The following is a 15,825-nucleotide window of genomic DNA, read 5'->3' as shown; positions in this document are numbered from 1 at the left end:
TTTTATGCCTCCTGATAAATTTTTCTCTACAAGCCAGTGATGAAATTTGAACTTTACTTCCAAGGGAGTGTTTCTGTACTAGTCATCCATTATACTGATGTATTAGCCAAACATTGACTGACAAACGAATCTACAGAAAGCAATCCAAAAAGAAAAAATTAGGTCTCTCCTGTAATATAAAAAACTCATATTTTAGGAAATTGTCTTACTAAAGCTATATCGTTTTCTACCTTATAAAGTGGAAATAATACTATCTATCTCTGAAGACTATTAAAAAATCAAACTAATATAAATTAAAGCACTTTGTAAATCATGAAATGCTATACAGTTTAATTAATTTTATCAGTGTTGCTGTCTCTCACACGATAGGAATTTTAGTGACCATTGATGTACATAAGTGTTCCCTGTCTTTGCAAATACCATGGTTTATTTCTCTTGGTTTGCTAGAAGAAGTTGGCCTCTCATGGTTGAGGGACAGGGCAAAAGGGGCTGCTGGTTTTTTGGGTGCTGAAAGTACAATGTTGTCCACAGCTTCTAATGTTTCTAACTTTTTTTAAAAAAAGTTCAGATTTGGTGTGCTTTTACTTTAAACGTGACTCAAGCCTCTGGAAATTTTCTGGATTTTTAATGAGTTCAGTTTTTGGCATATACTTTTGAGTATAGTATAAGACATAAAAAATATGGCTACCAAAGGAAACTTAGGTGTAATCTTCTCTGTGAATCATTATGTTGAAAAAAGTGAAATTTATAGCTGACCTTGATTCAGCACTGAATTAGTCATCCCTTACTTATGTAGGATATTACATCAGGAATTCCTGGGTTTGTGTCCAGCCCTGAGCAGTCAACTTCCTGGACTAATGAAGTCCCAGAGTAGCTCTCAGTTTAACAGACATTTATTGAGCACCTACTGTGTGCCAAGCATGGTAATAAACTCATCTCAGCATTGGTATTCAGGTATTTTCAATCAAATTTCAAATAAGATATAAATACTTGAATACTATTAGTAATGAAATATCCAGTCATTAGAAAAATAATACCTGAGTTAATGTGTGAATGTGATAAAATAAGACAAGGGACTTCATTTATGTTTAGAATCCTAGGGCTTTGGTGTTCTAGTTCAGTTTTTACAGTGCTCTATGAAATGCCGCACATAGAATATTTATTAATAACTGGATAAAATTATGGTTCTGGGAAATCCGCAGCCACGCATCTGTCTGTCAATCACTATACTTGTCTCTGAGCTCCTGAAAAGCAAGAATTATAACAACTCACATTTAAGGACTTACAGTGTTCATCATAACAACTCCATAGCAACTATGAGAGGGTTTAGCAACTTGTTCAAGATCACACAGCTAATAAGTGACAAAGCTCTTTCAAAACCACCTCAGCATGATTTTACAATTACTGTTCTTTCCCACGATGCCATCCTATTCCCAGTCCCCAGCACAGGCATCTGGCTCTGTAGATATGCTGTCGATGCTGGAATAAATAATGGAGAACTTTCTTGTACCTTGCTTAGCCAGAGATGCCTTGTTCTTTTTTAAAACAACTATTTTCCTTTTTAGTTGCAAACTTTGTTTGAAAATATTAAAACTGGCTTACACTGTATTCTTTTTTTTTTTTTTTTTGATGTAGTGTTGCATGATTCATTATTTGCATATAACACTAAAGTGCTCATTGCAATACATGCCCTCCTTAATACACTGTACTCTTAAATAAAATCCATTTCTACCTTTTCGCCCTTGCAGGCTTTCATCATGTTTCTGTTTACCCAAAGAAGGAGCTTCCTTTTTTCATCCATTTCACAGCCGGACTGTGTTCTTCTACAGCAATGATAGCTCTTCTCACACACGAGTTTCCTGAAATCATGGGTGTTTTTGCTAAAGCTGTAAGTATGATCTCAAGGACTTGCGTAGAGTATTTGTAAAACACACAAGAAACCATCTCTGATCTGTTTGTGCTAAACCAGTTGATCAGATGTTTGTTATAGTAAATTACAGGAATTGATTTGTAAAGTTGCTGCCATAAATATGTCAAACATAAGTTTTTGGTGACTTGAGCTATATTTTTGTTGCTTAAAAGTTTAAAGAATACAATGGCATAGCATGATAAAGTTGGTCTTTATAGATCACTTTTGGTGGTAAACATAGCACTTGTTACTAGCTGAGGAATAACCCAACTCTTAAATGCTTTCTTTTTAGCATTTTTAAAAAATTCCCTATTTCGGAAACAATTGCCCATTTCGATTTTTCCATTTAAATGAAATCATTATTTAGGTAAGGTTTGATGATGGAGAATGAGTAGGTAAGATGGGACAGATGGAACATTCGCCCTGGGTACAGAATGTGCTTCTTTACTCAAAGCTTCTCACTGTTGTATCTGCATGTTCTTAATTGACCTTCCCCAACATTGGGTGTAGAACCATGGATAGCCTTTTTATTTTCATTTGTATCCTTTAATTTGAACTACTTCCCCATTTCCCGAGCCAGGTCCAGAAGGTACTTGAGGACTGATATTAGGGAGACTATCCCATGATTATTTACTCCTCTACACAAACTTAGTAATTAATGTCACTGGCTCAAAGTAAAATTACCAAAGAGAAGTCCGTTTAAATTGCTAAGCCTTTAAAAAATGGGTCTTTCTTACACATCTTCACATTTTTACCAGGTAACAATAGTTCAGACCCAAAAGGAAAATGCTAATTCATTTTAGTCCCGAATCAAAAAGCATTGAGAACTGTAGAAACACCGGCCCTTACTCAGCAATGTCATTTCTATATTTTTTTCTGTGTGTCTCCGTTCTAACTCCCTGTTTCCTCACAATTTCTTTTTCTGCCTTAAGAACAGTTTATTGTGTGCCTTAAAGATTAGTTGGTTTTCTTCTGACACCAGGAGTAAAAGCACTGGTTTCCCTTTTTCCCTGAAGGTCAACTGTATAATGTGTTAAGTTGCCACTGGCTGTAGGCCTAGCAGTCTGCGACTGCACTTGATTCTGGGTCAGTCTTCAAGGAGAATGACTTTCCCCTGTTGTTCAGGGAGTATAGATATTTGGGTTGGAAACTGACCGTTTCCTTTTAGTGTAAAAGGGAAGTGTAGTGATCATACCGTGTAACTGTTGTTCGCAGTGGTGCTGACTGGGGAGTGAGTGCATCTGAAACTGAGATGACCTTACTGTGTACTCTGGCATGGAAAAAAATTGACTGGAAAGGGAATCCCGTCCATTTAACAACTGGAAAAATATATGCAGCTGTGTATTTGAGATCACAGGCAAGCAGTAGGAGAGATGGTCCTTGGGGTTCTCTCAGGGCATTGGAAGGGAGGTAAAATCGAGTAAGGAGAGAGATTTAGAATCTGGAATCAATATGTAGCAATTGTTAGTAGTATACCTCCATGAGATACTGGCTCAGATTAATGCAGAGTGTATTCACTGTCCACTTTGTCCATCAGTGTTAGTACGTAGTGTCCGTCTTTACCTGAGACATGGCTAATGCCCCAGAAGAGCCGTTACGAGTACATAGCACGAGCTCCTTAGCATTCCTCCAGCAGAGTCTGAGAATGAATAATTATACATTTTAAAGTGGAAGCTTCTTTTTTAGACCAAAAGTTATTAATTTACTGTGATTCTAGTTAATGAACAGTAAATAGGCACTTATTTACCGTCCTTTGATATTTGTATAGTTGGTGGTATATAGTTAAAAATGTGCCTCACAGCAAACTTTTATAGCCACATTTTATCCGGTGGCCTTTACATGTACATTTTTAGTTCCTAAAAGCTAACTATTTACTCAAGGTACCTGCAGACCAGTATTTGGCATGCAGCAGTACCAAAAGGAGGTTCCATTGAAGAATTTGTGGAAACTGATTACATACAGGCCATCTCCAGCTTACACACATAACGTATAAATGCCTGCCAGCCAGCCAGCAAGGGAGCCAGAGGCTCAAATTCTGTTTCTTCCCCTACTTACTCAGTGGTCTATGCAGTAGGAGCTCCGCCATCACCCAGGAGCTTGTTAGAAAGGCAGAGAACCTCAGGCGCCACTCCAAACTTCTGAATCTGCATTTGAACAAGACCCCCGGGTGATCGTATATGCACGTTTAAAACTTGAGAAGCCCTGCTCCCGCAATAGGAGGAATTTAGATGGCCTGGATAGTGCCACCTCTTCCAGGTGGGGAAGGGGCAGCGTTCCAGAGTGGCAGTGAGCATAGGCTCTGGAGTCAGACTGCTTTTCTTTGAGTTCCAGCCCTGACACTTCCTGGCTGTGCAACCTCAGGTAAGTTACTTAACCATTTCTCCTCCTCATTGTAAAAGGAGAATAGTACTACCTCATAGGCCTTTGTGAGGGTCAAATGAGTTTAAAATATGACAGGTGTTTAGAACCGTGTCTGTCCACAGTAGAAACTAGGGAAGTGTTACTCTTGTCACCACCCGTCATTGTCATCATTATCACCAAAGTGCAGCTGTGATGAGAAATCCTAACCCTGTCATGTTGGGAGGAGCTGTGTCCTGATAGTAAACTCAAAATGTATTTGCCCATAGAAACTGCAGTATAAATGGTGGCTAGGTGTCATTTAAACAATACTGCTGGTACATTATGTGTATTTGTACCACCAAAAGTGGAGAAATGTTTCAGATTCTAGGCGCTGGCAAACTGCCTGGTAGAACATCAAGTACCGGTACACTGCAAACTGCCTATGTTAGGCTTTTCAATTAGGTCAGAGATTTGATAGCCTAATACAGTGCAGATCAATCTATTTAGTAAGGTAAAGCAATTGAAGAACATTTCCTGAATTTTTTCCATTGTTATCACGGTCTCTTCCTCATCCAATATATTTTTGTATTAGTTCATATGCTAGAGTAAATTTAATTTGAATCTGTTAAAATCCGTTTGTTACAAAAATTGCTTTTTTGTGAAGCAAGGCACTAGAGATTAATGACTTTTCATAATCCTCACTGTACCTCAGATTGAGATAAATGAAAGGGTAGGAACTAGAATGGTTAGTGGTCTTAGTGCCCCATCTTTTGCATGATACGGAGCTGTGTGGAATAAGACTTTAGTTTCAGCAAGTTAGGACTTTCTTGATTTTTCTTCTGGCTGAGATGAAAACCAAGTCTGACATTCTACATAGAGCAATAAAAAAAAAAAAATTGCATAAATCCCTGGAGATGTGGAATGTGCTGATATCAGAGCTGATATTCTCCAAGGCCAGAATTCCTGAAAAAGGAAAAATTGCTTTTAAGTGGTAGGTCATTTTCTCACCTGCTTTGAAGCCTGCTGGGTTAAATATGAGAGTTCAAAGTAAGGGTAGCCAGCAAACCAAATGAACTGGAATCTGATTCTGCTTATCTGAAAGGAGCTTCTTTATTTAAGAGCAGCACTGCCCTCTCCTTAGAGAACCAATCTTCATCTAGCCTGGCCCCTTTCATTTCTCTCCTGCAAGAAAAGCTTTCTTCTTAGTAAGCCTTGGGAGGGCGTTATCACAGCAGTGAAGACTACAGATGGTCTTTGGGGGTTTCACTGACTTACTGATGAATTCAGGCTTGTGGCACGTGACTTTAGTACTTCGAATTCAGAAGTTTGTGTATAAAAATCCCTAGTTGGGTTTTAATGAAATAGGATAGATAGCCTTTGCAACCTGGCAGAAAAAGGTGTTAATGGTTAAAGACAGGAATCAGAAAGATTCCCAAATAAATAGTTTGTTTCACTAAAGCAAAACTTTGTTGAAATCTGTTTCACTGAACACACACTGTAGCCGTGCTGAGGTGGGAATGGGCCCTGTTTCCACATATTTTTACTAATCTTTATGTGGGAAAATGCGGTTGGACATGCCAGTGATGAATTTCTGAGCAACTCATAATTGGCTGGCTCCACTGTAACAAGGGCCTAACAATCTGCTTGATTAATTCTTTAAGGACTGCATTAGCCAAGTTGTATGATTTCCAAAGATATAGAAGGTCAGATGTTATACTAACAAAAGACCTTTCTACAGAATGTCCCACTGGGATTTCTTCAGCCCCTTCCCAAAAATAATTAACATTTTTCTCCCCAAATTACATTTTAAAAAATAATAAGCAGAAATAAATGCCAAGTGTGTTTTACTGAATAGTGATCAAAACTTCTGAGGTTTGTACACTATTCTCATCAGTTTTTTTTCAGGGCAAAGATTGTCTTCATCCCTAGGGGAGTTGATAGGTAATTATAGCTTTATATTGATACATACCAGTAGAAAAAATATATTATTTCTAAGGGTTCCTGATTTTCCATTGTCATAACCAGTGACATGAAACCTGTTCATAGGCGAAAGTGATTTTTTTATATTCTCCATCCTATTTCATTCATGCTAAAAACCGATGATAGTTGTATCACTCTTTATTAAATACATGGGGCCACGTTCAGCAATTCAACCAAGAAGTAAAACAAGTTTCTTTCCTTTGTTTGAAAATGGATTACTTTTCAAAGCTGTGAGACTTCCTTAGTTCCTAAGAACTGGCATAGTTTTTAAACCATTTTGAATTGTAACCAAGCTTATATTCCCATAAAATATTGTTCTGTAACCATGCTATTTCCTCAGCAATATATCTGAGGTATTTCCCTGAGATTATACTGATAATAAAAGGAGCCCATTATGTGACAGGTCAAAAAATTTTAAATGTTTACATTTTTGTTCCCTTGTTAGTGCCACTGAATTCATCTTTATTTGGTCAGTCTAGCATAGTCCAGTTATGATTTTCTTAATTAATTGGGATATTTCCATTAAGGGCATTTCTCATGCTTCATTCTCATTGTTCTCCTTCAAAAAGAACCAGACTGAGAAGTTTGTGATATTGCTGTTGTTCTTCTCTATCCATATTTCCTGAGTACTAAACTCTTCTTTCAAAGAAGGGGAAAAAGAATAAAAGTTAAGACAGTGTACTTTTTAACACATGTTTATACCCCTTCCCCGGGATTTCCTTCAATTTCAAAGTTTGTGGAAAGCACCCTCTTTTCCTATTAACATGTGCCTGTCAAGTAAGAAGTAGACAAAAGCTTTCCTTCCCTGAATTTATTTGGCAGTATATTTAATCATCCTTTCCCCCTCAAAGCAGACGTCTCAGTGCCAAAGTTTAGGACATCTTGTCACTAACTGCTACTGATATATTGATTGCTTAATCATTAACACTTGGGGCAAATGGATTGCATAGCAGTTTTCAGAAGAGTGGTGCTTAGATATTGATGTCGGTTGCTTACTCTAAACCCATCACATGAGTGACACTAGAATTCACATTAGGAAACCTACTGATTTTTCTTTTAGAAAACATCTTTGTTTTTTGCAGACCCAGCAAATCCTCTAAATGGAGAGAATAATGGGATACAGAATAAAAGTATAATCTTGAGGAATAGTTTTTATTGGCTTCTTTCTTGAGTCGAACTTTGCTCCTTCTTCCACCAATCAAATTTCTAATGCTCAAGAGAACTAAATTTGTATGACTACTTAATATATTACTATTCTAAACCAGGAGTAATTTAGATTTCAGTTTGTTATTATCTTTGTTCTTAAGAGCGTATACTTAGACTCTCATTTATTCTTACCCACGCCATTGGAGGACAGATTGTGGTTTTCCAATGTTTTAGATGGGGAAGTTTGAGTCATTCAAGTTAAGTGATTTGCTTGAAATCACACAATAGATAGCCTTTTAGTCATGATATATATGTTTGGTTTCAATAATATGTCAGTTCACAACTTAGGCCAAAACAAGTATAAAAGAATACATTTCAAACAAAATATAGTAATGCTGAGGGGATATGGAATGATGGAGTGGTGATAGTAAAGTGGTTTTGCTAGAGAAGTCTTCCTGCAGGAGATGAATTTAGAGAAGAGTTTTAGATGAAAAGGCTGATATGGATTTTGAGAAAATAGAAAGGACACTTAGGTTGCAGAAATGCTTATTGCAAAAACAAAAACATCAGTAGGCAAACTGCCTGGAGAGCTCTCCACTCATCACAACATAAGCCTATTTGATGAACTCTGATGCTTTAAAGAATGCCCATTTCCTTTTTTTGTCTTTCAAATTGGTTCACTTTAATTTCATTCCTTTTCTTGCTAGTAAGCCACTTAAGAACGAAGAACACTGTTTGGTCATTTCCATCACATACCCAGACAACGGTATAAAAAAACTTCAGCCTATCTAACTCTCTGAAATATACGGTAATACTAAAGAAACAGGAGGCACTGGTTTGTAATGATTCAGAGGGAATTTGATCGACTCTCTGAAATGGTAAAAAAAAAGAAAATTTAATGTAAAGTACAAATGTATACCCTATGTTTCAATATCACTCTTCTTTCAAAATCAGAGGGTAAGTCTGTGAAGGATTATCTGGAGAAGTTTAACTGAACAGAATAAGCTTTTGGTCTAAAATATAACTTGTGAATATTTTCTGGCTAACATGAGAATTTTAGGTAGAGATGTACTTCTAGTAGTTGTATGAGTAGGTAGGAAACTTAGATGTGTTTCTTAATGCTGATGAGGACTTGATACAAGATTGGCTATTAATAGTATTCTTTCTGAGGGTCGCCTGGGTGACTCAGTCGTTAAGTGTCGGCCTTCAGCTCAGGGCCTGATCCCAGGGTCCTGGAATCGAGCCCCGCATCGGGCTCCCTGCTCCGCTGGGAGCCTGCTTCTTCCTCTCCCATTCCCCCTGCTTGTGTTCCCTCTCTCGCTGGCTGTCTCTCTCTCTGTGTCAAATAAATAAATAAAATCTTTTAAAAAAATAGTATTCTTTCTGAATTTGAGGAAAAAATAAAATTATCTGTCTTATTTCTGTAATGACATTAAGATTGCCTTACGTCCATCTCTAACAGCCAGCTTCAAGAAAAGAAGTTACTTGGGCTTCAGATGCTGCTCAACAAAATTGAGAGAACTGATACTCAGAGAATTCAGACCACATAATCACCCTCTCATCTCATCCTATAATTTCAGGCATTCTGAAAATGAAATGTATATGTATTCTTCCAAGTGGCAGAAAGGGCTGTATTCTTATTGAGCACTTGTAAATTAGCAGTAGCATAACAGAGAGAGAAGCAGTTTAAGGAAGAATTCAGAAGGGAGCATATTCTCACACCCTTTGTTAGGAACGTGCCAGCTCTTGTTTTCATCTATTCAAGATGCCAGAGTCCCACTTTCTTTGTGAAGCCAGAGTTCAAGCTTTGACTCCCAGGTAGCAGCAGCTTTACAATTAAATTTTAATCCCTTAGTGTTTGTTAGACTTCTATCTAGAGTATAGCTACAACTATTCTTGGCAGGCAAATACATTGCTGTGTTTCCTGCAGTCACAGTTAGATAGAAGAATGTTCTCTGGCTGGGGTGTGGATGAAGGCACTTTACTAATCTTATGCATAATTCATCCTTGGTTGCTGGGGTACTCAGAGTTGAAACTTTGCCCTCTGATAAAATTCAGCTGGATTTTTTACTTACTTGACTCTGATCCCTTTGGATTTAGCCCTTATTGGGAGCCCAGGGATTCTAATTCAACTAAGCCCTAGCTGTGTAGACTTTTCTTATTAATTTGCTCTCGGCGTATTTTAGCTATTGTTCAGACCTCCGTAAACAACAACAGCAGCAACAGCTGCACTAAAGAACATGCAGTCCAGAGGCCTGGACACCCTGAAAAGATTTCTTCTTTTGGTATTGGCTGATTGACTGGAAGGACTCCAGTAGGGCTTATCTTAGTTTGTTTTCAAAGTGTAGTTTTAAAGAGCCTCCACATTTCCACATTTAAAACTATGTGAACTCCTGTTCCATAGCGTGCCACAGCATGGTAATGATTATTCTGTAATGTACTCGACATTTTCAGCATTCGTATTCTTTTTTTTTTTTTTTTTTTTTTTTTTTTTTTTTAAAANATTTTATTTATTTATTTGACAGAGATAGAGAGACAGCCAGCGAGAGAGGGAACACAAGCAGGGGGAGTGGGAGAGGAAGAAGCAGGCTCACAGCGGAGGAGCCTGATGTGGGGCTCGATCCCATAACGCTGAGATCACGCCCTGAGCCGAAGGCAGACGCTTAACCGCTGTGCCACCCAGGCGCCCCAGCAGCATTCGTATTCTTGATATTAAGATGTTACTACTGATGGATCTGTTCCTTCCTCCATTCAATGAACAGATATGTGTCGGGCACCTTTATGGAGCATGAACTACAGTGTGTGTCCGCAGGCAACTCACTGCTCGCAGCGGGGGTTTGAGACAGGCCAGGGATGTATTAGTCTGAGACAGAAGCTTCTGCCACAGCAGCAGATTAGCTCCCCCTTGCATGTTTATTCATTTGACTGGAAGTGACTGAGGAGTTATTTTCACGTGCCTCACATAAGATGTAGTGACCCAAAAAGCCATTTTAGACTCAGAGAGGACTTTCCTTTTAGAATACTCTGTTTAGTTAGGAGCCCTTTTAGTCACACCGGGACGTTAGAGATAGGAGCCTCTATTCTCTTTCAAACATGAGAGATGTAGGACTTTCATCTTAACACCTAGCCAAGTGCATGTTTTTATGAACAGTGGTGTTCATTATGTTTATCTGAATCGTTTAAACTTTATCAAAAAGTGAAGCATTCCACAATTCAGAATTTAAATAAGAAATGTCTTTCCTCAGAGTCACATAGTAGCTGCCATAAGACAAAAGCCTCTCACACTCCTGCATTTTCATCGTCCTCTTTTATATCCTCTTATCCCTAATAATGACAGATTGATAAGAGGTAAGGGCCATTCTGGTTTGGAAAATGAAACATTGTGATGTCATTGTGAAGCAGAATGGGATAGCAAGAGTTAGGACTAAAATTACTTGGATCTCTGGTCATGTGAGAAAGATGGGAAGGAGCCACTCAGAATTTCCCAGAGCCTACTGTTAATATTAAAGCTGCATCCTGCACTCACTGATTCTGAAAATTGGCACATATGTTGATTTTTAAAAAATAATAAAAGGATATTGGGGTAGGCACTGAAATGGGTTCCCCTTCTTTCTTTCACAAGCTGAATTTTGCTGATCAATTCTGCATCCTGAATGATTCTACCTTTTTATAGGGGGAACCACCAAGATTTTCTAAGTATTTCCAGTCTTTATTGGCTTAGTCAAGTATATGTGCTAACTGGATCGTTGGGGATGTGACCTTGGAATACATATTTCAAAATAGGCACAGGACCTATCCTTGGGGAGCTGATACTAATTAGGTGTGTCATCAGTAAATATGGTTAAATGATAGAAGTATATGGAGTAGAAGAGTAGGCCCAAGGTTGTACTAGGGGTCAAAGAGTATACTTATTTAACTTGGTGTGGCATCAGAAGAAAGGAAGTGGGACAGTTCAAACAATGACTTGGAGGCAGAAGACTGCAGATGAGGCTTTGGAATTTACTGGTGATTGTTAGTTGTCTAGCAATCCATCTGAGCTTGCTATATCTGCTGGTATAAATATAACTTATTATTCTTTGGGTAAGTTAACAGAATACGTATCTCCAGTAGTGAGTTAGACGCATGACGCATCTTCCACCTCAGAAGTCTGATTTTTGGGGCGCCTGGGTAGCGCAGTTGTTAAGTGTCTGCCTTCAGCTCAGGGCGTGGTCCCAGCGTTCGGGGATCGAGTCCCACATCCGGCTCCTCGGCTGGGAGCCTGCTTCTTCCTCTCCCTCTCCCCTGCTGTGTTCCCTCTCTCGCTGTCTGTCTCTCTGTCACATAAATGAATAAAATCTTAAAAAAAAAAAAGTCTGATTTGTAACATGCTGGTAAGGAGGCACGTTCATATTTCTGGGTTGTAAGGAGCCCACTCTCACCCATTCACCTGTGTTCCCATTTAGACTAGACCATGTCTGCCAATATTAGGTCTCTAGAGAAAGAGTTAAGTCAAAAGTCAACTCCAGGGATGCCTGGGTGGCTCAGTCAGTTAAGTGTCTGCCTTCGGCTCAGGTCATGGTCCTGGGATTGAGCCCCGCATTGGGCTCCTTGCTTAGTGGAGAGCCTGCTTCTCCCTCTTCCTGCAACTCCCCCTTTGTCCTCTCACACTGTCTCGCTCTCTCTCTCTGGCAAATAAATCAATAAATAATAATTTAAATGAAAAAAAAAAAAGTCAACTTTAAGCCCCCTGAGTTCCTGACTAGCACCTACTCCCATAGGACTTGGACTAAGATAATGAATAGTTACTTTTTTTTTTAGCTTTTATCTTTCAAGTGGCATTGAGAGTAACCATATCTCTTATTTGGCCTCAAGCTCCATATGAAATTATTTTTTTTTTAATTGCTTTTGAGCAATAACTTTTCTTTGGTTGCTTAACCAGTCATACAAGTTGAGACTTCTGTCTCGATGTCTATTTTATACTAGCTGCTCTGGGAGAATGGATGAAAAATAATAAGTCAGTTAGATATTTTATGAGTATCAAAATCCCTTCCATTCAGAAATGTAAATAAAATAACCAGCATGAGCAATCAGCTTATGTCAGATTCCATGGGTTTATGTTACATAGGGAAATTATAGTGCAACCTGAAACATGCTTCTTAATGAATTCATAGTGGTGTCACAGTTGAACTGTTGAGATTTCCAATTGTGAGAGGTTTCAGAAATCACCTTTTATAAACTGTCTAAGGAAGGAGGAAAAAACTAAGATGATACCAACAAATGCTGTCACTGTGTAAATGGCTGCCTCCCGGCACCAAATTGTGCCAGTTAAGTCAAGCAAACACTTAGGATACTGCTCACCTTTTGGCTTCAGTTGTGTGTGTGTGTGTGTGTGTGTGTGTATCCTAATATAGCTGACCCTTGAATGACACAGGAGTTACGGGCACTGACCTGTATAGTCGAAAAGCCACTTATGACTTTTGACTTCCCAAAAACTTAATGTTGACTGGAACCCTCGTCAACATAAACAGCACATATATTGTATGTGTATTATATGCTGTATTCTTTTAATTAAGAAAATGTTATTAAGAAAGTCATCAGGACCGTGTTTATAAAAAAATTTGTGTAGATCTGCGTTCAAACCTGTGTTGTACAAGGGTCACCTTTTTCTGTTTCTGAAAGCACAAGAACAAGTGTGGAAGAACGGGTTGTCCTTGTGATTTTTGTCCTCAGAAATGAAGAAAGCTCAGTAAGGGAAGTAGGACAGGAGCCTGGTAAGTAGCTCTGTTTTTACCTTTGTGGATGCAAGAAGACCTAACTGGAAGTTAGGAAATCGGAATTTGTCTCTTGTTTTTGGCAGCCACTCTATCTAGCAGCTTATAGTGCACAAGACCTATCTTCTCCCTTATCAGTGAACTGGTTTTGCGGTCCCTAAAGCTCTTTCATCACTCTCCTCCCATTCACTGTGGCCTCAGATATGATGAATCTGTTTGCCACAAAAGTCCTCTATATCAAACGGGACATCGAGGCCTGTCAAATTCTAAGGTGGGGAGTGAGGGAAAGAACCACAACTTTTTAATTTTAAAATCTTCCTTTTTTACATTGTAATTTCTTAAGAGCTTGGCTTGATTTATGCCAGCGTCTGGGGCTGTAAGCCTCCATTAATGCATCACAATTCTGGATAGAATATTTCATATCTCTTATTTAGTCTAGAACCTCAAATGCTAGTGAGTTGTAGTTAACACTTAGCATTTGTTATTGATGCTGTAGCTCTCTTTTCGGCCCAGTATATGTAGTAAAGTACTCATCCCTGTGCTTTCCCATCGGTGCCCCAGCGTTGACGGACATAGATCAAGGTGCTGCACGGCCCTGCAGGGGCTCCGCACCATGTGACAGTCGAGGCGCCTGCAGCCAGCTCACATTAGTTCAGCCCTTATCTCAGCGTTCTCATTTCTCTGTCGTCCCCAGTGTATATAATATGTACCGGCTTGAAATTCCTTATATATTGCTTGCACATTCTTCTACGTTTCAGCACATACCGGTTCCTTCGCTGTAGAACGCCTTCTCTGATTCCCCTCCACCAGTCCATCCCTTATCTTATAAAACTCCAACTCAGCAGTCACCCCCGTAGAAAGGCTGATTCATCGCCTCCACCCGATTGCCATATTCCGAGACTTCTGTTTCTCAGTCCATTCCTCGACCTGTTTTTCCTTTGTGATTGTTGCCTGTGTACCTTGTCACCCAAAAGGAAAATGATCCGAGGAATGATGATTTTACCTGTATCCTTTGTCTTTGTCTATTACACACAAACATTTTGGAGGCCTACCAGCGGCCTTCTCAATTTCCCCAGAGCTCTAGTCCGCCTTCCACACCTTTTCCCTTTACATCATAGCTAACTGCCTGGAGGAACAGGGCACGTGTTCAGGGCTTGGCCTCCACCTCAGCATGTGTGTGGCAGCCTGCTAAATAGGTCCCGACAAATGGGAAGGATTTAACCCTTCGGCTTGGCAGTCTCTGCCTTCTACTCAGACACCTTCAAGAAGTAGATGTGGGATCAGAAATAGGTCTGGAGACAGGAGCAGAGAAATTTTTAATGAAGGCTTTTTCCTTCCTTTTTACACAAGACCCATGAAGCTGCTGTCGTCAGCAGCTCACCCGACACTCTCCTGCTCTGCCTCTTTTCCAGGAGTCAGGGTTAGTTTAAGAAAAAGCCTCTCGCTAGAAGCCATGACCTCGTACTTTTATCCCCTCCATCTGGTGTGCGGCCTCATGGGGCTGTGCTGCTATGCAGGAGGTGAGCAGTGGAATTCTTTAGATGATGACTTCTGAGCCCACATGCGGAGGCAGTGGGGGTGGAGAGCAGGGAGAGCAGTGAGAGCCAAGATCGATGGACCAAAATGTAAGGTTTGCTCTGGGACAGATCCTGACTATAGGTAGACTGTTTTCGTGAGGTGTCCTTCCCCTAGCTCAAGTGGGGGCCCGGGTCTATGATGGATGAACATTGTGTTCCTGCAGTTTTCCCTTCTGCCTTCACAGTTGGGGTGCAGGAGTGGGATAGGTAGGGTATGTGCGGGCTTAACACTTTTTCTGAAGGAATGCATTCCAGGGTTGAACAGGAAGGGTTCCCCATGCACACATCCTCTCTTGGAGCTGCTTTGTCTCGCTGTCTTGGACCTAAACAGAGGTCCAGATTTTGAGTGAGGGTGGGAGGAGGGGTTGAGAGCAGTAAAAATCTGTTGTCTGCCTCATCTCGTAGGGGTTCTCCTTGCTGTGGTGTAGATAAATTACTTGCCTCAGCTAGAGGTCCCAGGACTTTACCAGGCCTTGAGTAGGCATCTGGCCTGGGGTAGGATGGGGTTTTAGCACTCATTCCTTCTTCTTACTTTCCTAGCCCGGGAGTTGACAGCACTTTTTAAAAAAGAGTGCAATCTCAAAGGAAATTCTGATACATACTTGAGAAGCCCAAAGCCTTCACAGTTTCCTCTCACGGCTCTCGGGACTCCTTGTACTCCGCATGCTTAGCATCACATTAAAAGAACTAGATAAAATTAAAACAAATGTTTAAGTGTTAATCTGAAGAAGAAAAAAAAGTCGAAAGTGCTAGGAGCCAGAGTTGATTAAATGCAGACTACTTGGTGTAGCGATCATTTTGTGGAGGTGGATATAGTGGCGGAAAAGACGGGATTTGTTGATGTGGTGAAGGAAGGCCTAGCCTGTTCCTTTTGTAAATTCTGCTCACCTATACTCTCCTAGAATATTTTATATCAATTTCTTTTTTTTTTTTTTTTTAAAGATTTTATTTATTTGACAGAGATAGAGACAGCCAGCGAGAGAAGGAACACAAGCAGGGGTAGTGGGAGAGGAAGAAGCAGGCTCACAGCGGAGGAGCCTGATGTGGGGCTCGATCCCATAACGCTGGGATCACGCCCTGAGCCGAAGGCAGACGCTTAACCGCTGTGCCACCCAGGCGCCCC

The 15,825-nt window shown here is 39.9% G+C and overlaps 1 protein-coding gene across 5 annotated transcripts in view; it reads left to right on the top strand.

Annotated features, from left to right (window-relative positions):
- ST7L (suppression of tumorigenicity 7 like) overlaps positions 1 to 15,825 on the top strand; it is a 113,585-nt gene that overhangs the window by 63,033 nt on the left and 34,727 nt on the right. For 3 of the 5 annotated variants that reach the window (XM_034654102.1, XM_034654103.1, XM_034654099.1), the window contains exon 14: positions 1,749 to 1,888. In XM_034654102.1, the coding sequence (XP_034509993.1) occupies positions 1,749 to 1,888 (140 nt within the window). Of the gene's footprint in view, positions 1 to 1,748; positions 8,650 to 13,033; positions 15,534 to 15,825 lie in introns of those variants that run through there. The other 2 variants (XM_034654100.1, XM_034654101.1) reach the window with 2 other exon arrangements.

This window comes from Ailuropoda melanoleuca, chromosome 2 (genome assembly GCF_002007445.2).
Source record: "Ailuropoda melanoleuca isolate Jingjing chromosome 2, ASM200744v2, whole genome shotgun sequence".
In the NCBI taxonomy this organism is placed as follows: domain Eukaryota; kingdom Metazoa; phylum Chordata; class Mammalia; order Carnivora; family Ursidae; genus Ailuropoda; species Ailuropoda melanoleuca.
Note: the sequence above shows the minus strand (reverse complement) of the source record. Positions and strands in the feature narration are given on the sequence as shown.